Source organism: Halichoerus grypus, chromosome 3 (genome assembly GCF_964656455.1).
Source record: "Halichoerus grypus chromosome 3, mHalGry1.hap1.1, whole genome shotgun sequence".
NCBI classification, from domain to species: Eukaryota; Metazoa; Chordata; class Mammalia; order Carnivora; family Phocidae; genus Halichoerus; species Halichoerus grypus.
The window spans coordinates 97,497,157-97,522,010 of NC_135714.1; the positions used below are offsets into that span (position 1 = coordinate 97,497,157).

The window sequence follows — 24,854 nt, forward strand, 5'->3', positions numbered from 1 at the left end:
AGTGAGATATCATTTGAAAGTTAAATGGAATTCAGAATGTTAGACGCACTCCTACTGAAGATGATTTGACTATATAATATGATGATTCAGACTTAATGTCTGTATTTAAACTCTTTGAGGAAATGATTTGACAAAGACAATTTTATCACCTGGAATCTTGTTGAAAAGGTAAAAGAGACGTTTTTACCTTGGGAAAAGCTACACGTGACAGCAGCCGCCGTCTTCCGAGGACACGCACCACCCTGCCAGACGTCTTTTTCACAAAGCAGTATGTTTTCTTCATCTCCTCGGCAACGGACATGGCTCCAATAAATGGGAACAAGGCCCAGTCCAGAAAACGGGGTTTGTTTTGCGACTCCTTTTCGTCTGGAAACACAATGATCGAGGTTAGGTTTATTGAATATAGGTGAATTTTTTGTCAAAGTATTTAGATTTTTTTAAATGGAAGAAATCAATAAAGACAGATGTGGAAGGAAAAGAAAAATATAACGGGTTGCATAAGTTTCAAGGAAATCAAAACATCAGATCAGAACTTGGGTTGGTTACCTACGGCAATCATTTTAATCAATCTTAAATAACTAATGGTATGCATGTGCCTTTCCTACCTATGGCTGATTTTAGGGGAAAAAAGTATATATGGGCAAATACTACAGATTTAAAAAAGAAGCTGGTGGTTTTGTGAAAGAAATGTGTCATGTGGCTCAGTGAGACATGGATTCTAGTCTGGACTCAGCTGCAAATTACTCTAAGCTGCAATTTTCTGTAGCTCTGCCTTCTGCTGTCTAAAAAGAAGGGTGGTCTGGATGCCTGGCAACAGTTTAGGCTAGCATTTTCTTTCTTTTTTTTTTTTTTTTTAAAGATTTTATTTATTCATTTGAGAGAGAGAGAGAGAGAGCAAAGCAGGGGGAGGGGCAGAGGGAGAAGCAGACTCCCCGATGAGCAGGGAGCCTGACTCAGGGCTCAATCTCAGGACCCTGAGATCATGATCTGAGCTGAGATCAAGTCAGACGCTTAACCAACTGAGCCACCCAGGCGCCCCTAGACTAGCATTTTCAAAATGATTACTACTACATATAAGTAAGATAATATCAAGAGAGGCAATCCATTCACAAAATTTTTAAAACCTTATATATAGTATTTGCTAGCAAGACTTTGAAACCAATTAATAAAATGGTAACATGCAGATGGGCTCTGCTTTTAACTCATCTAATCTACATATTTTATAAGTAACCTCTGATATGTACAAATTGATATTAAGTTTTAAAAAGATTAAAGGCTTATCTGATTAACATGGTAATCTCTAGAATTGTCTCCATACGACAGCTTCCACCATCAACCAAACAGTAAACATTTGGGATATATCTAAAATATGAACATGTCTTAACAGCAATAATTCTGAGCTGCTCTGATCTAATTATATAATACCTTTTTTTTTAATGGACTACTAAAAAATAAAAATTAATAAAAATGAGGGGTGCCTGGCTGGCTCAGTCAGAGGGTACGGGACTCTTGATCTCTGGGTCGAGAATTTGAGTCCCACGTTGGGTGTAGAGATTACTTAAAAAAAAAAAAAAGGATCAACTAAGAGATGATATAAGTAATCAGATCAGTTTATCTGAAGTTTCTGTTTGCAGGATCATAGTTTATATTCTTTCATCAACCAAAAGACTAGCAGTTCATATCTCCACTATAGTGTTTTGGTTTTTTATGTCAGAGTCTCATAGGAAATCGTATTCTTCCCTGATTTTCAGGGGTAATAAACGCACATATAAATGCGTATTTTAAGGAAGACACTGACACCAGTCTACAAATTTGTTACACATTAAGACCCTCAAAAGAAAAAGCATCAAGTCAACACTCTCTGTGTCCTGTCCACCTGCCAATGACTATTTGCCAGACAAAATATTCATTGATCAAATCAGTAATTAACAGTCCCAAACACCATAACACTTTATAAGCTGTATAGCCTTATTCCTTCTTTCATCCAGACTTACACCAACACTCACTTTTAAAAATTAGTTAATTCATTAAGTACATTAAGCCTATTTGCTGCTTTAACAGCATCAAAAGCCTGAACAAAACTTTAGCCTTCAGAAGGGTTTGTCTTTACTAAATATTTATTGCCCACCTTCCTAACAAGAAGACAGGAGGAAGCAGACAAATTAAAGTTCTTACTGATCTGACTGCAGTTGACCAACCTTTTCATTTCTATCATCCTATTAGATATTACCACTCACTGATTATTAATCCAAAATATTTGTAAACTGCAAAACTTTTTTCAGTCTTTTGGAACTGCCTGTTCATAACGAGGTAGTTTCCATGCTTTCTAAAGATCTCTAGTGAGAGAGGCCAAGGAAAACATCTGGCAAGTGCACTTGCAAAAAAATAAAATAAATAAATAAATGAGACACAAAAACAGAACAATAAGAACAACCACAAAAGCAAAACCTTTTGTTCCAAAATGGAGCCTTCCGCTCCCGGTGAAGCCCCTGGCACTTGGCTTAAAAGCACTGGGCCTGGTGGCAAGTAGCGAGCACCAACTGTGTAGAGAGAGTGCTCAGAGCTGCGGGGAAGCCGCGGGCCGCCCCGGCTAGCAGGGCCGCCTGAGCACGGAAGCGCCAGGCCTGGACACCACGCCTTTCCCATCTCGGGATGAGAGAGCGGGTGAACGTCGCCTCCTTCCCGCACAAAAAGGTGGAAGTTGTGGACGGCTACAAGTAGCCGCTGAGATGCAAATGACGCTACTGAGAAATGACAAACCTCAGAATCCCGTTCCTGGCTTCCTAGGACTAAAGGATGATTTTTAAAGACAAAGACCAAAGGACGCTTTTAACATCGGACTACTCAGCATTTGCTTATTTCCTGGTCAGCATTCCTTCCCCGTGGGGTCCTTTCTTTATAACTCTTGTGAAAAGTGAGAATGAGGGAGGTGAGGCAGAGGAAGGAAGATGCGTGACATCTTTCCATTGCAGCGACGGGTGCCCGCCATTACTCTCCGGTATCAGCAGCCTGGTTTGGGCAAGGATGGGCGAACTCACCCCAGCTGCAGCTGGTGACAAATGACTGAGGCGTCCGAATCATCCCAGTGGCTGCCACACACTGTGCCCCAAGCTCCATTTGCATATATTTCCACGGTGCCTTCAAACTCGTGTTTGCCACCTCGAAGCCGCACTGACCCTGAAGTAGAAAAGAATCCCAAAACCCTTTAATAGAAATAACCATTTGAACATACTGAGCTTGTCCTCAGTTGACATGATTTTTCCACATAAGCAGTGAGAGATCCAGCCAGAACGATTTCGCCTCCATGTTGACAGCACGTGCTTCTTTGTTTAAATGAGGATTTCGCAGATTTGATTTGATTTGATTTGATTTGATTTGATTTGATTTTGGTCATTAACATCATGGTGTCCACACTAATTGTGCTTTCTTTTTTAGTTAAGCAAACAGCAAGTCCAATTATATTTTATTTTATTTTTTAATTTTATTTTATTATGTTATGTTAATCACCATACATTACATCATTAGTTTTTGATGTAGTGTTCCATGATTCATTATTTGCGTATAACACCCAGTGCTCCATGCAGAACGTGCCCTCTTTAATACCCATCACTGGGCTAACCCTTCCCCCCACCCCCCTCCCCTCTAGAACCCTGTTTGTTTCTCAGAGTCCATAGTCTCTCATCGTTCGTCTCCCCCTCTGCTTCCCCCCCTTCATTTTTCCCTTCCTGCTATCTTCTTCTTTTTTTTTTTAAACATATAATGCATTATTTGTTTCAGAGGTACAGGTCTGTGATTCAACAGTCTGACACAATTCACAGCACTCACCATAGCACATACCCTCCTGGAGTCTATCACCCAGTCACCCCATCCCTCCCACCCCTGACCACTCCAGCAACCTTCAGTTTGTTTCCTGAGATTAAGAATTCCTCATATCAGTGAGATCATATGATACATGTCTTTCTCTGACTTATTTCACTTAGCATAATACCCTCCAGTTCCATCCACGTCGTTGTAAATGGCAAGATTTCGGGGTTCTTTTGATGGCTGCATAATATTCCATTGTATATATATACCACCTCTTCTTTATCCATTCATTCGTCGATGGACATCTTGGCTCTTTCCATAGTTTGGCTATTGTGGACATTGCTGCTATAAACATTGGGATGCATGTACCCCTTCAAATCACTACATTTGTATCTTTGGGGTAAATACCCAGTAGTGCAATTGCTGGGTTGTGCGGTAGCTCTATTTTCAACTTTTTGAGGAACCTCCATACTGTTTTCCAGAGTGGCTGCACCAGCTTGCATTCCCACCAGCAGTGTAGGAGGGTTCCCCTTTCTCCACATCCTCGCCAACATCTGTTGTTTCCTGACTTGTTATGTGGAAAACCCAAAAGACTCCACCCCAAAACTGCTAGAACTCATACAGGAATTCGGTAAAGTGGCAGGATATAAAATCAATGCACAGAAATCAGTTACATTTGTATACACCAACAAGAAGACAGAAGAAAGAGAAATTAAGGAGTCGATCCCATTTACAATTGCACCCAAAACCATAAGATACCTAGGCATAAATCTAACCAAAGAGGCAAAGAATCTGTACTCAGAAAACTATAAAATACTCATGAAAGAAATTGAGGAAGACACAAAGAAATGGAAAAACCTTCCATGCTCATGGATTGGAAGAATAAATATTGTGAAAACGTCAATGCTACCTAGAGCAATCTATGCATTTAATGCAATCCCTATCAAAATATCATCCACTTTTTTCAAAGAAATGGAACAAATAATCCTAACATTTGTATGGAACCAGAAAAGACCCCAAATAGCCAGAGGAATGTTGAAAAAGAAAAGCAAAGCTGGCGGCATCACAATTCTGGACTTTAAGGTCTATTACAAAGCTGTAATCATCAATTATATTTTAAAAGGGGAAAAGTGCAAGAGTGTGACTCATGTCTGATATTACATCCCAAATATTAGATGATATCATGCAAAATTCTTATCATGTATGTATCACCTTCCACTTCACCTGAGGTCAGAGATAAGAAGCACAGAAACAAAATTCAGTGCTCTACTTATAAATTAGCTGTTATTGACTGTGTTACATATTCCTTCCAGCTGATTTATTCACCACGAAAGAGCAAAATGCTTTTTCTCTTTTTAACCTCAAGCGGTAGTCATGAAATTCTAAAGATTATGTCTATAATTTCAAAAAGGTGTTGGTGTTGATGACATTGCCTAATGTCAGTCTTGGGAAAATTCCCACCAAGTAGAATTGTTTGGTTTAATTGAGTGCCCCTGGAAATTTGCTTCCCCTTACATATCATCCTCACGTAGCTGCTCCAGGGTCCATGATTTGAGTCATTCTTTTCAGTCTTGAAAAGAGTCAAAATTAAAATGCAAGCACCCCCGAGGGAGGGGGGAATAACATCCCTTAAGTGCAGGCGGATTGAGGCCCTACATTTCCCTTCTTACTAATACAGTTTGCAGAGCGTCTACTGGGAGGCCACAAGCAGGACACTGAAGCAGAGACAAAGCAAACTCGGACAGCTGAAGAATTTCACAGAACTCTGTTAAAAGTCACTTATGATGGCCTTCATTTCATAAGTAAAGAAGTTAAGAAAGTAAGTTCTACCAAAAAATTCCATCAGATTTTGCATATTTCAGTTATTTCAAAGTCTGGCTTTAAAATAATTTTCCAAAATATTAGATTCACAAATTACCCATTCATTTCACTTGCACTGGCCTAGGCATCTATTATTTTCCAAGTCATCATCATTTAGAAATGTAACTATTTAAGAAACACATATTGTTTGTCTCAAGACAAACATAAAGTGTCATTTAATTCAAAGAAAAGAATAATAAATGGAGGCAAAACATTATACTGCCAAATCCTGATTATTTAGGAGAGAGCATGGGCATGGATCATTCACATAGCAGATAAATCTCAAAGTCATTCATACTTTCCAAACCTCTTTAATTCAGACTAAGCAAGAGGAAGCCCTGTTTAGCTCAATGAAAATCGTGAACTGCAAAACTTTTAAAAAAGATTTTATTTATCTATTTTACAGAGAGAGAGAGAGAGAGCGAGAGAGAGAGAGCACACAAGCAGGGGGAGCAGTAGAGGGAGAGAGAGAAACAGGCTCTCCACTGAGCAGGGACCCTGACACAGGGCTCAATTCCAGGACCCTGGGATCATGATCTGAGCCAAAGGCAGACGCCCAACCGACTAAGCCACCCAGGCACCCCTGCAAAAACATTTTTAAAGAAACAGGTCTGAAGAGTTTAACTGAACTTCAATGATTTTTTAACCACAAAATCTCTTCTATAGAAACCTACATAATATCATGAATATCGCAAATGCCAGCATTTTATTTCAACTCAAAAAATTAATTTGTTCACCTCAAACAAACATTACTTGAAATGATATTTAAATTAATCTAGGGGCGCCTGGGTGGTTCAATCATTGGGTGTCTGCCTTTGGCTCCGGTCGTGATCCCAGAGTCCTGGGATCGAGCCCCACATCAGGCTCCCTGCTCTGCGGGGAGCCTGCTTCTCCCTCTCCTACTCCCCCTGCTTGTGTTCCCTCTCTCGCTGTCTCTCTCTGTCAAATAAATAAATAAAATCTTTTAAAAAAATAAATTAATCTATTATCTCTTTATTAATCCCCCTTCTCCAAATTACTCATGTCAAAGGGTTGGAAGAAAGTTCTAGTAATGAAACAAACTAGAACACTACTTATGCACGTTAAAAAATCATAATAAAATGCAAAATACTGCCTAGATCACCAAAAAGTTATCAAGAAGAAATGATGCTTGCATAAAATCTAAATGATTAAGGCATTTGGAGATAAGACACAGAAAACTCTGCATAAAGTATAATTACTACGCTTGCATCATGATAATGGCAATGACAGAGCTGGAAATAGCTTCCAGGTGAATTATCAACTCCACCATCATTTCTCAGATTCTCCAAACATGCTCTGAAAGCCTGGATTCATTTAGCTGCTTCTGCTATATGGCAAGAAATGTGGAGTGCTCATCCAATTTTCCTTTAACAAATGAATACAAATATTTACAATTCTGGAAAGTCAATTTGCATGTCAATGACTAATGAATTCTCTGTCAGAATCCATTCCATCACCAACATCCCCAACTCACACATCTTTCTAGTAGTGCTCCACTCTCCACCCCCACCTAGTTTATGACCTTCTCATAAGGTCATAAAAATTTCTAACATATTCTGAGAAATTATCTACTTTGGACTCAGAGTGAGTAGTTCTTAATGGGAGATAATTCTAGGAAGTGCATAATTCTTCAAATAATTATTTGAAAGAGCACTTTAAAAAATATCAGAATAACATGCTCCAAAATAGTAAAAGTTTGAACACACAATTTACACTACATTTAAGATACGTTGCAGTTTTTATTTGTTTTTGGTTTTACTTTGCTCTTGCTTCATTTATTTTCTTAGAGTGGTCAAGATGGTCAAAATCTTAAAAACTGTAACTCATTTCCCTCAATTTATGGCTGAGGAAGATTTGGACCAAATCAACTGCCATGACCACCTATTTCCTAGTTTCCCACCCTTCCCACTGTTCCTCTGTCTCTAAGTTATCTCCTAGATTCCTGTCCTTGCTACGGTCCCATCTCTGAACCCGAGCAAAGTACTGCAATGTCTTTGCATTTTATGTCTTTTTCGTGTGTATGCATTTATGTTCTTTGCATAATGCACTTTATGCATTATGTCACGTGGCTTTCACCATTCTATGTGAAATATTCTATTTGAAATATTGCAGCTAATCTACCATTTTATGGAACTAAATAGCCAGGCAGAAGGGTAAGACAGCCTGAAGAGGTTTTACACCCTGCAAACAGGAGAGAAGGGACTATTCTGTGATCTACATTTGAGGCTGACCCTCCAGTGGAGGAGTCCCATGGGCTGTACAAATTTGTAGGAGCACTATACATTTGCACAAATTTATAGATGCACAATTACAAAGTGAAGGGAGGGAAATACCCTTAACTCAATTAAAAAAGAATAGGATGAAACAATGAAGCACTCCACAAAAGGTCAAAGCCTGGTAAACTCATTTATATTGCTAAAGTAATAGTAAAGCTCTTTTATTATCAAAAATTGATCCCCCGGGGCGCCTGGGTGGTTCAGTCGTTAAGCGGCCGCCTTCAGCTCGGGTCATGGTCCCAGGGTCCTGGGATCGAGCCCCGCATCGGGCTCCCTGCTCAGCGGGAAGCCTGCTTCTCCCTCTCCCACTCCCCCTGCTTATGTTCCCTCTCTCTCGCTGTGTCTCTGTCAAATAAATAAATAAAATCTTTAAATAAAAAAAAAATTGATCCCTCTTCCTTCCCTCACACTCTCCTACTCCAGCCACGCACTTTGCAATGTTCCTCACAGTCTCACCTAATGTCTCTGGACTACATGGGCTGCACTGTCTTAAAGTCTCTCAGGTGCCAATCTGATGGAAACTATTCTATTCTAAATGTTTCTATTTGTAAAATGTGTAAATAATTATAATTTAAAATTTGAAGTCTCAAATAGAGCCTTTAGGTCAACTAAAACAGGCATTAAATAATTATAAAACAAAACTTTCCAGAAGAAAGTCTGGAACTGTAAAGCTATCATGGAGAGGACTCTCCAGAGTTCTTGAAATAGATTGTCACCCCCCACCCCGACCACCAAAAAAAGTCAACTGCCTGTTGGTATTACAATTACCTAAAGGCAAAAATGTGTCAATGTGCAACAATGCTCAGAATTCTACTATCTTAATTCCCCGCCAAAACTGTTGAACTTGTCATTTTAGTTTACTATTATTTTTCTTCTCCGTAGTCATACCTCTAGTTTTATAAAAGAAAGGGAAGGTAAAAGACGCATGTTACTCAAATTTGTTTTATGGGCAATTTTGCTAAAAAGCAGGAATTCCCCAGGCACCTGGTTGGCTCCATCAACACAGCATGTGACTCTTGATCTCAGCATCATGAGTTTGAACCCCATGTGTGGCAGAAGGGTTACTTAAAATAAAAAAAATAAATAAATAAAAATAAACCAAGAATTCCCAAAATGGAAAGACATTAAAAAAGGATTCTCTTTAACCATTTTATCAGTCTCAGTGGAGACAAGGAAATCTTCCAGAAAACAGCTAGCTAGATTAAAATTCCCTAAATAAGTCTCATTGGTTTGTCAGTTTGTAAGGCTATTATAATGTGATGAATTCTATTCCTCCCCCACCAAAATGTTGAAGTGCTAACCCCCACTACCTATGCATGTGACCTTATTTAGAAACAAGGTCTTTGCAGATGACCAAGTTAACATGAAGTCATTAGGGTGGGCTCTAATCCAGTATGACTATGTTCTTATAAAAAGGAGAAATTTAGACACAGAGGTCCACACAGAGGGAGAACACCACCTGAAGATTGGGGTTACTTCCCACAAGCCATGGAACTACCAGAAGCTAAGAGATCCCATGAACAGATCCTTCCCTGATGTCTTCAGAGGAAGGGCTGCCCTGCTGACACCTTGATCTTGGACTTTCAGCCTCCAGAATCGTGAACCTGTATGTTTCTGTTGTTTAAGCCACTCAGTTGCAGTACTCGTTCCAGCAGCCCTAGCAAACTAATAGAGCCATGATAGTATTACCCCTCCTTGGACAGCTAGCAAAACCATCCTTTTCATACTCCATTCTTCAAGGAGACTAAAAGAAATACTAGGAAGGGAATCAGGTGAGTCAGCTGTCTTTGGTCTGTGAATCCAGCTCATTCCAAAATAAACCAAATGAAAAGGTATGCCTATTTCATTAATTAACATGTACTTATAGAATAGCAGTCACTTGTTTGAAAGAAAAACCAGCAAAAAGGAAGAAGTAGTGTTTTCTGAATAGAATTAAAAATATATTTTTTAAATCTTTTAAAATCACAATTCGATAAATGAGTAAAATAAAATTACTGTTATCATACAAATCCTTTCTCATCTATTACTGATCTTCACAGAAGCACAAAATAATTAATTTTAGTCATTGCTATTGTTTTGGTGGAACCAGAAAGAATGAATGCTGGTGACATCAAGCTATCGTTCAGATCTCGGACAAAAAGTATACTTAAAGCTGAAAGGGATAGAGGAATTTCAATGTATGAACTATTCCAAAGAAAAAAGCCCATTACATACTGGACAATTTAGTACACATATTTCACAAATGAATTAAACATAATCCTATGTCTTATACCAAATGCAACACTGGGAAAATACACCAAATGATCATGTCCTATCTTAATTATAAAATACAGAAAAAATACACATTGCCTGAAAACAACTGAATTGGGAGGTTGTTAGTTGAATTTTTCAAGTACAGTACAGGAGGCTAGTTTAATTTTGATGTTTTTCTATGATTATATTTACCCATAACCAAAACTGGCTTTAGCATTGTGAAACAGATTTTATTCAAATCATGCCACGTCAAAATGAAATCAAATCATCTTTTAACATATGAAACATTCCCTCGGATTGAGTTCCAACTGAACTATATCTGCCTCCATTAGTTCACATCCATAATTCATATTAGTTGTTCATTTATTATTCATGTAGATACCTTCAGTGCTGAGAAAAAAAAAATCTCAACTGGTCTAAGTCAAAATGAGAGAGTATCTAAACAATGAGAGAGTATCTTTTTTTTTTTTAAGATTTTATTTATTTATTTGACAGAATGAGAGAGCACAAGAAGGGGGAGCAGGAGAAGGAGAGGGAGAAGCAGGCTCCCCGCTGAGCAAGGAACAAGATGGGGGACTTGATCCCAGAGTCCTGGGATCATGACCTGAGCCGAAGGCAGACAGACACTTAACCATCTGAGCCACCCAGGCGCCCCTGAGAGAGTATACTTAAAAGCAATTCTACCCATTTACATTGAGATTATTAGAAATTTATAAATTTTATCAATTACTACTTAAAACGTTATACAGTATTATGCAAAAGAAGACTCTCTCCATGGTGTAATGATGGAATACTAAGAACACATGCATATAACCCTAGCAGAAAACTTCACCAATTGTGTGTCTCTGAACTATTCACACATAAGCAAATGGTATGGTTATTAACATTTCATTGTTCAGCTCTGAGTGATGAAATTAAACTACTCCTGATAGTAATCCTCTTATCTGTCTCCTAGAGTAGGGATCACAGGAAAGGTAATGAAAATGCTTAGTATTCTTCTGACATCTCAATCAGAGAGTGGGTGTCCTCAACCAGAGGACACAGGTGATTTCTTATTCATCTTTGTAATTGCTGCTCCTAGTGTGAACTCAGAAAATGTTTAATGAAATCTATCCTTGCCTTGTTATAAGAACCAGCATTTTCCACCCTTTGTGTCCCTCTGGTGATCCTAATAAAAAGTATTGAGGTTGTGTCTTGTAGTGGGGGAAAAATCTCATTATTTTAGTGCTTTGCATACAATAAAATTTTTATCAATATTGTTGGGCTGACTTGCAGGACGAAAGGGGAGTGGGGAGGGGGGAGACTGCCCTGGAAAAGTAAGATGCGAAAGAGGCAAAAATAAACATTTCCTGAACAGGGTGCCAACCACATGGAAGGCAATCTCAATCAATTGTTCGCATAGTGCAGAACTTAATGCCTGTTTAAGATGCAGCCTAAAGGAAGAGATTTCAGAGGACTGCCTGCTTTATGAGTTAATTCAGGGATGGGGGAAGCTTCAAAATTAGAATTAAAGTGTTTACCTCACAACTGAGCTAACTTCCATATTCTTAACAATTATGGAATTATTTACTTCAGACATAAATTTGCCAGACCTGCAAATAGCATCTTAAAACAAGAAAACATGCTTTTTCAATCAAATCAGGGGCTAAATGTGATTCATCTAGATTCAGCCGAAAAATAAATGTAGCATTTCACAGAACAATTTTTTAAAATTACTAACTACTATTTTTTAAAATTTTTTTTTTATTTTTATTTATTTGACAGAGAGAGCACAACTAGGCAGAGGGAGAGGGAGAGGCAGGCTCTCGCTGAGCAGGGAGCCCGATGCGGGGCTCAATCCCAGGACCCTGGGATCATGACCTGAGCCGAAGGCAGCGGCTCAACCAACTGAGCCACCCAGGCGCCCCTACTTGCTACTATTTTTCATCGCATTAAATTTCCCAAATGCAAGGACAAACTCCAACCATATCTCTTAGCAGACCCTGTTGGTTCTCCTCAACAACAACCTCACTTCCTCCTGCAGGAGAGCCCATAGTTGTTCTGAGATTAATCCTGATTAAACTACCCAATTGTGTTAATCGAATTTTCCTTTCCAGAGAGTGCCAGAGGAACATGTGATCCAGTCTTGGCCAATGAAATGCAGGAGGAAGTGGGGGGGTGTGAAATTCTCAAAGGTTTCCTTGCTTTCTATGTGACCTACATGAGGAGGGGCCCTTTCTTTCTTCTGCAGGCTATCCTGTCTCAGTGGGAAGCCCGGAATAAGCCACACTTAGAGAACAGAGGAGCCAAAAGAATAGCAGAGAAACATTTGTACCACGTTGGAGCCCAACCTCTTGTAATATGAACAACAAATCTCCTCATTGCTTCAGTTGTTTTGAATTGGGTTTTCTAGTCTTTGCCATCAAAACCACCTTAACTGATCCAAGCCACACTCATACCCAAGTATGTAATTACAATTTTTTTCCTCTTCCAAAGGCATCTTTATTTTCACAATCATAATGTATATAAATTTGGTATCTATCTTTTCCCTTTAACATTATTATAAGCATTTTTCCATTTTTTATATATAATCTTTATAATTATCACTTTAGTAGCTCCGTAGTATCCATCAAATGAAGGGAACCTCTGCGTAGTATCTTATTGCTGTATATTTAGGTTTGCCTCCACAATTACAAACCAAATCACTTTTTTTTTTCTTTTTAAAGATTTTATTTATTTATTTGAGAAAGAGAAAGCAGGAGCAGGGGGAGGGCCAGAGGGAGGGGGAGAAGCAGACTCCCTTATGAGCAAGGAGCAGGACTAGGGCTCAAAGTGGGGCTCCAACCCAGGACTTTGAGATCATGACCTGAGCTGAAGGCGGACACTTAACCCAGTGAGCCACCCAGGCACCTATGAACCAAATCACTTTTACAAAGATTACCTTAACACACACACACACACACACACCCAAAGACAATGGCCACATATCTATTTACACTCACAGATAATCACTCACAAAAGGCAATAGAATCTAGGGGCACCTGGGTGGCTCAGTCAGTTAAACACTGGACTCTTGCTTGACTTTGGCTCAGGTCATGATGTTAGGGTGATGAGATCGAGCCCTGTATCTGGCTCCTAGTTCACATGCTTGAGATTCTCTCTCCTCTTTCCCTCTGCACCTCCCACTCATCCTCTCTCTCTCTCTCTCTCAAATAAATAAAACGTTTTTAAAAAGGCAACAGTAACTAGATATCTTATTTTCGTCTTAAAAACAAGTCTTCGGACTAGTAAAGAGTCAGACAATGCCTCAAATCAAAGTATTTTACATCTGCCTTATCCTGAAGAGCAGATTGAGCTCAAAATTTAAAATCCAGCCAGGAAATATATCAAATCTGGTATTGCTAATGTTTCTGAGAACCTGTACACAGAATCAAGATGCAGCATTTTTTTTAAAAGGGACAGTTTTCAGCCAACTTTTTAATTAACATTCACTTCAAACACCAGATGGACTTCAAAGAGTACAGCCTGTAAACAATTGTCCCACAAGTCTGCTACCTCTGTTTGAATCAGGAGATTGCAGAGGATACATGCATATGAACAGCTTACCATGATGACATGACAAAAAGTCAGGTCTAGGAATCATTCCTTCTGGTGACATCTCCATCATTAGAGCATTATCATCTCTTATTGTACCTGTTCTACCCATCAGTCATCAGTCACCGATGGCTGAGTTCCGCTCGGCTGCTTGTAATGGAGAGTAGTTAGCACAGCGTCAAGTTGTCCCACCTGTCATGCCAACCAGTGACTGGAAAGTGATTTTCCCTTCCTAGTCGGGAAGCTCTAAATTACTGCAGGGTATGCGGGGGGTAGGGGGGGAGAATCATTTGCGTGTTAATTCTTTCTGTAGAAACATAAAAAATAACCTAGCTCACGTGCAGTTAATAATCATACTCTGGTGAACTAGGTTATTATTATCCCACACCAGTCAAATGAAAAACAGTGGTGCCATTTCCTAGAATGACACAAAAAGTTAACCATAGATTGGCATGCCTTCTTCTTGATCCTACACCTAGCAGAATTAAGTCACAGATGGTGGACTCAGTCTACCTAATCACCCACCACTATACATTCTAGATGGGTTCTGATGCCCTCCCATGGTTTTCCCAAGTGTGATAAAGGGTCTTCAGCATCCAAATCACCTTGACTGCTCGTCAGAAATGCACATTCCTGAGACAGATCTAATGATTACTTAATCAGGGCTTCTGAAGGCTAGAGCCTAGGCATCTGCATTTTAAGAAGTTCCTAGGTGCTCATTATAAGAACAAACTCCCTGGGCTGATTTAGGGTTAATTCCAATCCTCCAAATGACTCTTTATTACTAATTCACGGTTTCATACAATTAGAGCCCAGGCATCTTTCTCACTCTGAGACATTTGAGCCACTGGAGTGTCCACACCTTGCCTTCGCTAATCTGAGATCCCCTCAGCGCCCCTTCAACTAGGCTTAGACCTTAAAGGCACCAACTTCCTCATTTCTCTCAATGTAACTAGATACGTGACTCTGGCCTCCAGTTTATTTCTTAAAGGAGGGATCTCACTACTATAAATTTTCTTTCCTTTTGTTCTAGTTGTTTTTTGTAAAGAAAAAAAAAAACTCTAGATATTTCGAAATCCTAAGATACAGGAGATCATGTGCATTGGACCAAACATAATTCCTTTCCTCTTTTAAGACTAGTCCTTAAGCTACGAAAATCGGATCATCAGAGAGCACATATATTTCTCCATGTTTATATAATTAAAGAACTAGAGCAAAATGAGTTGTGACATGAAAATGTACACTACCTTTTAATGTTGTTATGAGAATGAAATGAGAAAACTAATATATAAAATGCTTAGCTCAGCATCCAACACAGAGTGAATGTTCAATGAATCCTAGGTATTATCAGGCCAGGTTATTTTGGTACATGCTCAGAGCTGGAAAAGTTCTTTGAATTAATCTACTCAAAAACTGCTTTTCTGCAGATAAGGAAACCAAAGCTCTGGGAGTTCAGAGTCTTACCCAACACTACATAGCTACTGCCAGAGCCAAAACGGACACCAGTGTTTTCTAAAGCATAATTCCATATTCTTTTCACTACTCCATGATAGCTTTGTTTACCCTCCTCAGTGAAATGTAGGACCAAGGCCAGAAAGCCATAAGTATGTTCAGAACATGCCAGTCATTTCAAAGGAATGGATCATGCCTAATCAGAACGTGAGTAAATGAAAGGATGGGAAGTTCTGGTTATCAAGACTGGGTCTGGGGAAGTAATTAATGATTACATAGCCAGCCAATTGTTTTCCTGTTCTGGGGGTGGGGGAGACATTTATCTCCCATCTTGGGTGGTTTCTTTTGTTTCTCTTGTGTTCAATCACTTTGCCCCAGGAAATACTGCACACACAACGATTATGCAGTGTTTGGGATTCTGTCTGGTGAGAATTAGCTATGAACATAAAAACATCACAAAGAGTCTGTGCTGCTGTTAGATTTAAATTTCTCTTCAACACAAGGGGGAAAACAAAGAACAACCTACTCTCTTCGTTTGCAATATGAAGTTAAAGGAGTTATGTGTCAGAAAGAGAGCAATTTATCACTATATTGTTTTAACTTTGAATTCCATTTTTTCAGTATATTTACATTATATATCCTAAATATACATTTAAAAATAAGAGTCGTTAAGCGTCTGCCTTCGGCTCAGGTCATGATCCCAAGTCCTGGGATCGAGCCCCGCATCAGGCTCCCTGCTCAGCAGGAAGCCTGCTTCTCCCTCTCCCAGTCCCCCTGCTTGTGTTCCCTCTCTCGCTCTCTCTCTCTGTCAAATAAATAAATAAAATCTTAAAAAAAAAAAAAAAGAAAAAAAAGAAATTTATTACAGTAACAGGAAAGTGAAAAAAATTCCAATGTTTGCTGAACATGATATTTTACAACAGATAATCTCTTACAGTAAAAAATGAGACACTGCTAGAGCTCTTTGCCTGATATCACCTCAATTTTTTTTATAGCCACATTGGCATTCTGTCCATGAAACACAAGTATAGCAATGACTTCATTCTCCAGGATGAAGAATAATTGATCTTAACCTTCCTATCACTTTCCTTTAACTCAAAGCTAATGCAATTCAGATAAATAAAAATGTCTGTAGGAAAAAAATGGCACTATGAAAGCCAACCTCCAAATTACCTCCAAAAGGTATAAAGTACAACATATTTCAGAATCCCAATTCATGAAACCCCTGCCCCATAGCTTAGATGGAGAGCTGCCAACAAGATGTTTGAAGGAAAATTCAAACTTTGAAGGACAAAAAGTTTTTCTTCCCAGCTATTAAAGAAGGGGTGTGTGTGGGGGGGGAAGCCCTAATGTTAAACAAAACCCCAACAACTCAAAGTGAAGCACTGTTCAAAGGCAGATCATTTACTTACATTAAACCTACTAATATGTTTTCATTGTACCATAAAACCAAAACATCTTACCAACTTTATCTCTTGATGTCACCAGCTAATCCCAATTGCCCACAAAGAACATATACAGCTAAAAAATGGCATCCTTGAAAACTGCATTTGACTATATCAAGTTGCTTCTTCCCTAAGATAGTTACTATCTCTTTTTCCTTTCTTTTCTCTTCACTCACTGATAATATTTACCAAATTGTGCCCCAGAAAGTGAACATCATTTTGACAAGTTGTATTCTGACCAGGAAATTTTGCCATATTTTTTCAAACATAGGTCAGTGGTGAGAGTGAAGGCAAAAAATGTATCACATTCTTCCAAATAGGGGTCTATGGGGAGGGGGTAAGGTTATTATTGGTTGTCATATTAGATTTAATATTCTCTTTCCATAACGTAATTAGAAACTTTATCTCCTCCTTTACTTTGCCTCTTTCGTGTAAATATGGTAACACCCTCAAGGCAAACTGACCTAAAGAACACGTATCCACCCAACGCACACACATCCACCCGACGAGCACGCGTGTACACACACACACACACACACACACACACAGAGCAGTGGCCAGAGGCCATATCCACGAACCCAGGGCGCAGCACCTTGCACAAGAACTATCCTCACAACTTTCCCACACAAAGCACGCCTCGCTAATTTAAAATCACCGTACCAATGTACTTTGCTGGTAACTCGGCGGCAGCCAACCATCACACCCGGCAATGCAAACCCGAAACCCCACACTAGCAGCCCTTTTCTTCAAGGCACATCTAACGCCCTGGACGAGCCAGGCTGGCTCCCCGCCAGTCCCGAGCTGCCGCCGCTGTCCTGGGACCACTCACCGTGTCTGCAGTCGCAGTAGCCCCAGTCCACCTTGCCGTGGGCGTGCCCATAGAAGCACCAGGGTCGGCCCGCGCCGTCGGGGCTCCGACAGAAGTTGTGGCGCTGCCCTCGCAGCTGAGCCCAGCTCGCCGGGGGCGACCGCTCGAGGAAGGGTGGCACCTCTGCCCAGCGCAGACAAGGGGCGCCGAAGTCCGTCACGTTGACCCAGGGCTCGCCGGCGGGGCAGTCCCGGTGGTGCGGCCCCGGCGTGCGCCCGGCGTGGAGGGCATGCAGGCGCTGGGCATGCAGCGCCGGCGGGGGGCGCGGGACGCGCGGTAGAGGGGGCGGCGGAGGCGTCCTCTGTTGCCGCTGCTGGGTGGGAAGGTAATAAGGGTGCCGGGGCCCTCGAAGGAGCGAATGGCGATAGCGGTGGTGGAGGGGATTACTGACGACGAGATCAAAGCCGATCACTTCGGGGAGCGCCCCTAAAACCAGAGCCACCACGAAGCGGGCGAGCGTCATGGTGCCAGAGCAGCAGGGTTTGGTCCATGCTCTCCGGCTCCTCCGGTTCTGAAGAGGAGGAGAGGAGGGGGCGGGGGCGGGGCTGCAGCGTCCCTCGAATCCCCCATTCGAGTCCCCTCCCGCGCCCCCGCGCGCGGACCGCCCTCCCCTCCCCATCTCGCCTCCCGCCGCGGGTCGCGCGCTGCGCCTCCGCTCCTGCCCCTCGGAAGCGGTCGCCGGCGGTGAAATCTTGAGCTCTGCCGAGCCCCGGATGGTGGAGAGGACTCGCAAAGAGAAGGCGCGGACTCGGCGGGGAGTGGTGGGGACTGAGCCCCAGGTAGCCAGCGGTGGCACGAGCCCGGGAACTCTGCCCCCTGGCTGCGGGCGCGGGGCGCGCAGTCTCGTCCCGGAGCCGGACCTCCGCTCGACCTACTAGCGGGCTCCCGGCTGTCACCGTCCAGGCCAGACCAGCTGCTGGCACCGCCGCAGCCTCCCTGTGCCCCAGCCAAGCTCGAGGATGCCAGTGCGGGGGAAGGTCTTGGCTGCTCCTTGCCAGAAGGCAACACCATCAGAGCCCCGAGTCTGGCGGCTCCCAAGCTTGGCACCAGTTCCTGCAGCCATGTCTCCTCCACCCCCGCGCCGTGTCTCGTTTTCTTGGTTTTGAAAACTTCGGAAGCGTGGATGTATTAGTTACAACTCTCCCCTGACAAGTCCCAGGATAAGAGTTAACAAAGCACATGAGGAATGTTGAAGCCATTTTACTGAAGTGTGAGCTCCTCAAGGACAAGACCACGTTTCATTTAGCTTTATATCCCAGAGCTTAACACTGTGCCCAACACTTATTAGGCTCCAATAAACATTTGCTGAAATTAAATTCCTGAACTGACCCAGGGAAAGGAGCTTGAGCCTTTCTACTTCCTGCCTCCCACTTTCCACCGGGTGCGCTGGACAACACCAGTTGTCTGGTTATTACTGGGATTCAGTGAGGCCCTCTTAATATCAAATTTCCTTTCTAACCAGAGAAGACTTCATCCGTCCGGGTCTCCATCCTATCCAAAAAGTCCATCCCTCTAACACCTGCCTCGTTTTTGCAGGGCAACAGACTTAAGTTAAGCTTACACATTTGCCTCTCCAAAGTGGACTCACTGCTGGTGATTTTGAAGCCGCCCTGTTGGCTTGACCTTACCTTAGTAGAGCCTTTCAACAGCTCCACTCTCCATCCCCCAAAAAGCTGGCTTCGAATTTTTTAAAAATCACTGGAGTTGGATATTTTAGGATTTCTCCTTTCTGTGGTTCCTGACCATGCCACTGAAGTTAAACAAGGAAAAGGAAGACCAAAGAGACGGTAATATTTACTTTCTGGTAATCATTTTTAAGTGTGAGAGAGGACTACTGTCCCATAATTTAATGTATCCCGAAGAAAACCTGAGCATAACTTAAACATTTATTGTTAAAACCTAAGTTTCAATTAGAAACTGATTTAAGTCTCTAACCTAGCTCAAATAATCCATTTTAGTTTAACTTTTGTGAATCATTTTATTGATTTTCCCCACTCTTATTTAATTAAATAATTGATTTTATTTCAGAATGAATTGGGCAAAAAAATATTAGGAATCCCAAGGTGTGTTTGTCAAATCTTTATTCAAGATGTTTTTATTCAAGATGCTTGTATGCACCATTTTGAGTTTTGTCTTTTTTTTTTTTACTAATATTTTTCTGGCTCCAAAAGCATAATTAAAAGGGTACTTGTGGAAGAGAGGTTTATTTACTTATTTTAGAGTTCACCAATCACAGATTCTTGATATAATAGGTGACAGTTCTAATAGGAGTTGTCCACCTGTTTCTCCACCTTCTGCCTTGGGATTCTGGCTGCCTTGCTCAGATCCTGCTGCCCTCCTTCCCCTGCATGGCTCACTCCACCGACTGTCCTCACACTTCATGGGGTTTTGCCAGCAAACCTAGTTCCCACACAGCTATGTATCTTGAAGAGAGGGAAATCATGAGAGAGAAGAGAGTAAATCCAAGGTCTACTTACATTTAACAAATTATAAAGCTGACACAGACAAAGTGGAGTTACCCACAGAAAATTCCACATCTGGATTTAATCATGTAGGTTTTAAAACATGTTTCCTTGGAAATAAAATGGCATTTATGTAATTGGACTATGAATTTAGGGGACTCAATTTAGGTTTTGTCCTCTCTTTTACAGGCAAAGTATGACCTAAACAGACCTGTCCTTTACATATCACTTCCCTCCTCTGCTAATATTTTCCTTCCCTCTCTTCTTTCATGCCTCCTTGCTGCTACCAACATGCAGACGTTTAGGATATCCAGTCGGGATCCAATCCCTGAAGTGCATTTCTTCTCCCACCACCACATCACAGTGTGTGTTTTGTGGGGAGGAGGGGTGTTTGCAAGGAGAAATTCTCTCCTTCTGCCTGGATTAGGCACTACCTAGCCGCTAGCCGCAGATCCTTCCTCAGATTCTCATCACCCTCTATCATAGATATCAAAGCCACAGGAAAGGGGGAGGCAATTCCATCTTGTTACAACTGCAAAAACTCCACTGCTGATTTTTTTTTCTGCCTTGCAATCCCTTCAGCAGCAACAAAGGAGCAGGGAAAAGAACTGAAAGAAACAAATATTTGACACCTTGCAGGCATTTCCCCACCACAACACTTAGAAGGCCCCAGGAGGTCCCCGTAATACCCCTTGTCAGCTCTGCGACCTCCGGATTCCATCGTGCAACCTCACTGATTTCAGTCCCAAGAGCTTAACTACCCACAGCCTCATGGCCTAAAACCTAGAAAAGTGAAGAGGGGCGTCTGCGGGTTGATATCACAGCAGGGGGGGCAGTCTTGGGTGTAGGGGTGGGGTACATACATATCTGCATACCTGCATTTCCCAAGACAACTATGTTTTATGTATGTATAAACATTTGGTTTTATGGTTGTTTAGGAGATGATTTTACTTCACATCCATGATGGGTTGAATAGCTCTTGTGTTGTCCTGTTTGGAAATACAACCAATATGCATATTATTTTTACAGAGTTCCAAAAACCAGTATACAAAATAACTTTTGGACAAGTTCCATTTGCAATTTGGGTATTGCCTATATTTGGAGAAGCGAAGAGTTTTTGAACATATGGCATAAAATCAGCATTGACTTGTACAATTCCAAGCGCAAACAATTTGCTAAAAGAACACTGAGCACTGCTCCTTCACATAAAAGGAAAAAAAAATCGAATCCTATGAAAGCCTTTGTGGGCACCATGAGAGATTTGAAACGATAAGGCATGATCAGGCTGTTAGAGCAGGGGAATACAACAAAAGAATAATATTTACTAAAAGTTTAAGAAAATAAAGGAAAAGGTCCAGAATACATGTGATGAATTGCTAAATGAATGACACAGTGATTGAAAGGCAGATGTGTGCTGTCAGCAGGAAGTCTCTGGCAGTGGAGGTAAAGTTTACACCTCTGCCCATGTTGGTCACACTCTTCTCTGCCAGCCATCAGCCATGAAGATGTCTGAGGACCCATGACTACAACAGCAGCCCTACATTTAACAACACGTAACCAGACCATACATACGGACTGTTGACCTTATATGTAGTGTTCAAGAGCAAAAGAAAAGTTCTGCTTAAGTCATTTGAGCTCCATTTTTTATTGTTTAAAATTGAATTTTATAAAACAGAACAAAATACCTTTCTAAAATTTTGATTTTTTTTTTAAAGATTTTATTTTTAAGTAATCTTTACCTCCAACATGGGGCTCAAACTCGTGACCCAGAGATTAAGAGTCACATGCTCTACCAACTGATCCAGCCAGGCACCCCCAAATTTTTATTTTTAAAAATTTACCTAATCTTGGTGTAATCCCTATATGGAAACTAATTCTACAGATTCACTTTCAGTATTACTCAAATAATACATACTAATAGATGAGGAAAATATATAACATATTTTATATATATCTAAAAAAAAAATAGTTCCTTCAGCCTTGGAATCAAAGCAATGCTCAGTCTGGCTCTAGTTCTTCCTATGGGATCTTAGATGAGTTCCCTTACTTCCCTAAGCCAGTGTCTTGACAGAAGAGATAATGGTGTGCATGATAAATCTCTGCGTGGAGTAATTGAGATAATGCATGTAAACTGTTGAACATAGGACTCAATAAATGCCAACTATGCAATGGTAGAATATTCTCAGTAAGTGCCTTTGAATTCTTAACCACTCAGACTAAGTCACCCCATGAAAACCTGCCTGAAAAAGCGGGAAGTGTGTTCAGAGCTCCCCTCCTGCCCAGCCTGTGCCTCTTACTGCACCGCAGTAATTCTCCTCTTGGATCAACGACGATCACAAAGCTGCGCTAGCTCTACTCACTTGAGCATTTTTCCTCTCTGATGTGTTCTCTTTCTCTACCCCTCAACAAGTCTGCTCCCCAAAAGCCAATGAAACACTAAATATTTTGAATTAAAACACTTTTCCTGAGGAGTTTGCTGAAGTATAATGCATGGTTTTCAAATCCCTCGGTTGCAAGTGGGCTGTGGCCACAGATGAAAAAAATAAACAGACTGGAAGACAAGCAACACTAGAACTGCTTGCCAGTGCTCTGAGGATCACAGAACTTAGTGCTGAAAAGGAGTTAGAGCTCCAATTATCTGTCAAGTGCAGGAGTCTGTCCCAAAATTCCTGACAAGTGGACTTCCAGCTTTTTCTTGGAAACTATTGATGGAGCAAATTTCTACTTGGGAGCCAGCATTTTCCATCTCTAGGAAGTCCAAATTGTTGTAAAAATCTCTTCTTCTACTGAGCCAGAAACCTACTTTACCTAACTGTGATTCTGGTTCTGTCCTCCTATTGATTTAATCAATTTAGAATCCCTCAGACCTGGGTTCAAATCCCATTAAGTGTTTTGTTTCTTGGCCTCCAGGGGGCACTAAAGACTCTCCCCCACTTCTATCTGTGAACCTTCAAGACCAATTTGCTGAGCGGGCAGATCCAAGAAGAGTAATTAGTCTACATTCCTACAGTCCTATTATCTTGTGAGATATAAATAAGTCTGTAACCGCATAAATAATCAATGCCCTATTTTCCTTCCTTACACTTAGTGTTTTTCCTCACTTCATCATTGGAATCTTACAAACCATAAAGATGAGACTTGATCATAGGTTGAAGTTGAAAGGGAGAGACAGAAGCTGGTTAGCTGTTTGGCCTAGCTACAAGGAAACTACTTTGGGGTTTGGAGTCAAACCCCAGTTAATTGTAAAAAGCCTGCATTTGTCTGGGGCTTGTCCTCAATGCACAAATGTCCTCTGGGGAACTCACTGCCTGAGAATGGCGGGGAGGGGGGGGTATATGGCATATGGGTAGGGGTAGAGGGAGGATATAGGGATCCTGGCTCCCTAGTCATCCATCAATCACTACTAACCTCTCTAAATATAGTTTGCCTGTCCATAATATAGAGAGAACTGTTCTACTTAACAAAGTTGTAAGAATTAGAAATACTATGTTAAGTGCTGGACACTGAGCAAATGACTATCATTTGAGTATGTGAAGACAATTATCAGGACTTTTCTGCTTCTTCTAGCAACCAAAATAGCAGCTAATAACAGTCATTGAACAAATGAGACCTTTAAATAAAATGTAAATGAGCTTAAAAAAATTTTTTTTATAATATGGTAGTATGGTGACTACAAAAGGGATCACAAACTAGCAGTCAGCAGGATGGACATGCCATCCAGATATATTTTATTTGATACAGAACCATTTTAAAGTTGATTTTCATGCATTTTAAAAATCAGTAGTTTATCCACAAAATTATGGATTACCAGGTTCCCTTGTGTATCTGTTAGAATGTTTTTGGCTACCAGTAAAAGACACCTCAACTCCAACTGCCTTAAAATAGGGTATTTTAACAGACTTTATGACCTCATACAATAGGAAATGCCAATTTCTCCAAGGTTGATTGCTTCAGTGCCTAGCTAGTCACTGAAGTCCCAGGCTCTTTATCTCTCTGCTTGGTCATTTTAGTGCTAGCTTCATTTTAGGCTCTCAGCAAATAGCAAGGCATTACAACTAGATAGAAAAAGAAAAGACTATTCTTTCTGTGCCTAAGAATCTTTCCCAGAAACTTCCTCAGAGATTTCTCCTCACACTGACTTTGTCATTATTGGGTCACATGCCCATTCCTGAACCATTTCACTGGCAGAAAGGATAGACTTACTATGATTAGCTTGGACTAATTATCTGGAGTGTAATGTGTGCTTGGGAAGATACTGACCTATATATACTACACTTTGAAAAATGAAAAGATCTGGCAACATCACAACCCACAATACCCACATGTCAACACACATCTATAGCTGTTTCCATCCTTAGACCTAGGGAACAGCTTTCAGTTCATCATGGCCACCACCTTCCTGGACTTTCTAAGCATGTAAGTTTATCACGTTTAGTTTATACTTTTTTATCTGGCAGGAATTTCGTGCTAAATATGATATTTCATAGGCATTTCAGCTTACAGATTCTGGTGACTCATGAATAGGTAATTTTTTCTAGCAAGGTAAGAAATGTTTTGGCCCCCAATTCAGCAACTTAAAAACAACAAGCACTGATTATCTCACAGAGTTCCTGAAAATCAGGAATCTGAGGTTGGGTAAGCCAGGTGGTTCTGGCTCAAGGTGTCTCGTGAAGCTGCAGTCAGGATGTGGATGGGACTGTAGTCGTCTGAAGGCTTGATGGGGCTAGAGGATCTGCTCACTCGTGGAGCTGTTGGCTGGAGGCCTCAGATCCCCATCATATGAACTTCTCCATAGGGCCACTCACAACATGGCGTTGGCTTCCGCCAGTGCCAGTGATCC

The 24,854-nt window shown here is 41.0% G+C and overlaps 1 protein-coding gene across 3 annotated transcripts in view; it reads right to left on the reverse strand.

Annotated features, from left to right (window-relative positions):
* The window catches only part of PRSS12 (serine protease 12), a 70,871-nt gene extending 52,494 nt beyond the window's left edge, over positions 1 to 18,377 (reverse strand). Inside the window, exons 1-3 of one of the 3 annotated variants that reach the window (XM_078069177.1) lie at positions 17,514 to 18,376; positions 3,039 to 3,177; positions 188 to 366 (exon numbers count right to left, since the gene is read on the reverse strand). In XM_078069177.1, the coding sequence (XP_077925303.1) occupies positions 188 to 366; positions 3,039 to 3,177; positions 17,514 to 18,171 (976 nt within the window). In that variant the 5' untranslated portion in view covers positions 18,172 to 18,376. Of the gene's footprint in view, positions 1 to 187; positions 367 to 3,038; positions 3,178 to 17,513 lie in introns of all 3 variants that reach the window. The other 2 variants (XM_036091790.2, XM_036091791.2) reach the window with 2 other exon arrangements.
* Positions 18,378 to 24,854: the final 6,477 nt, after the last annotated feature.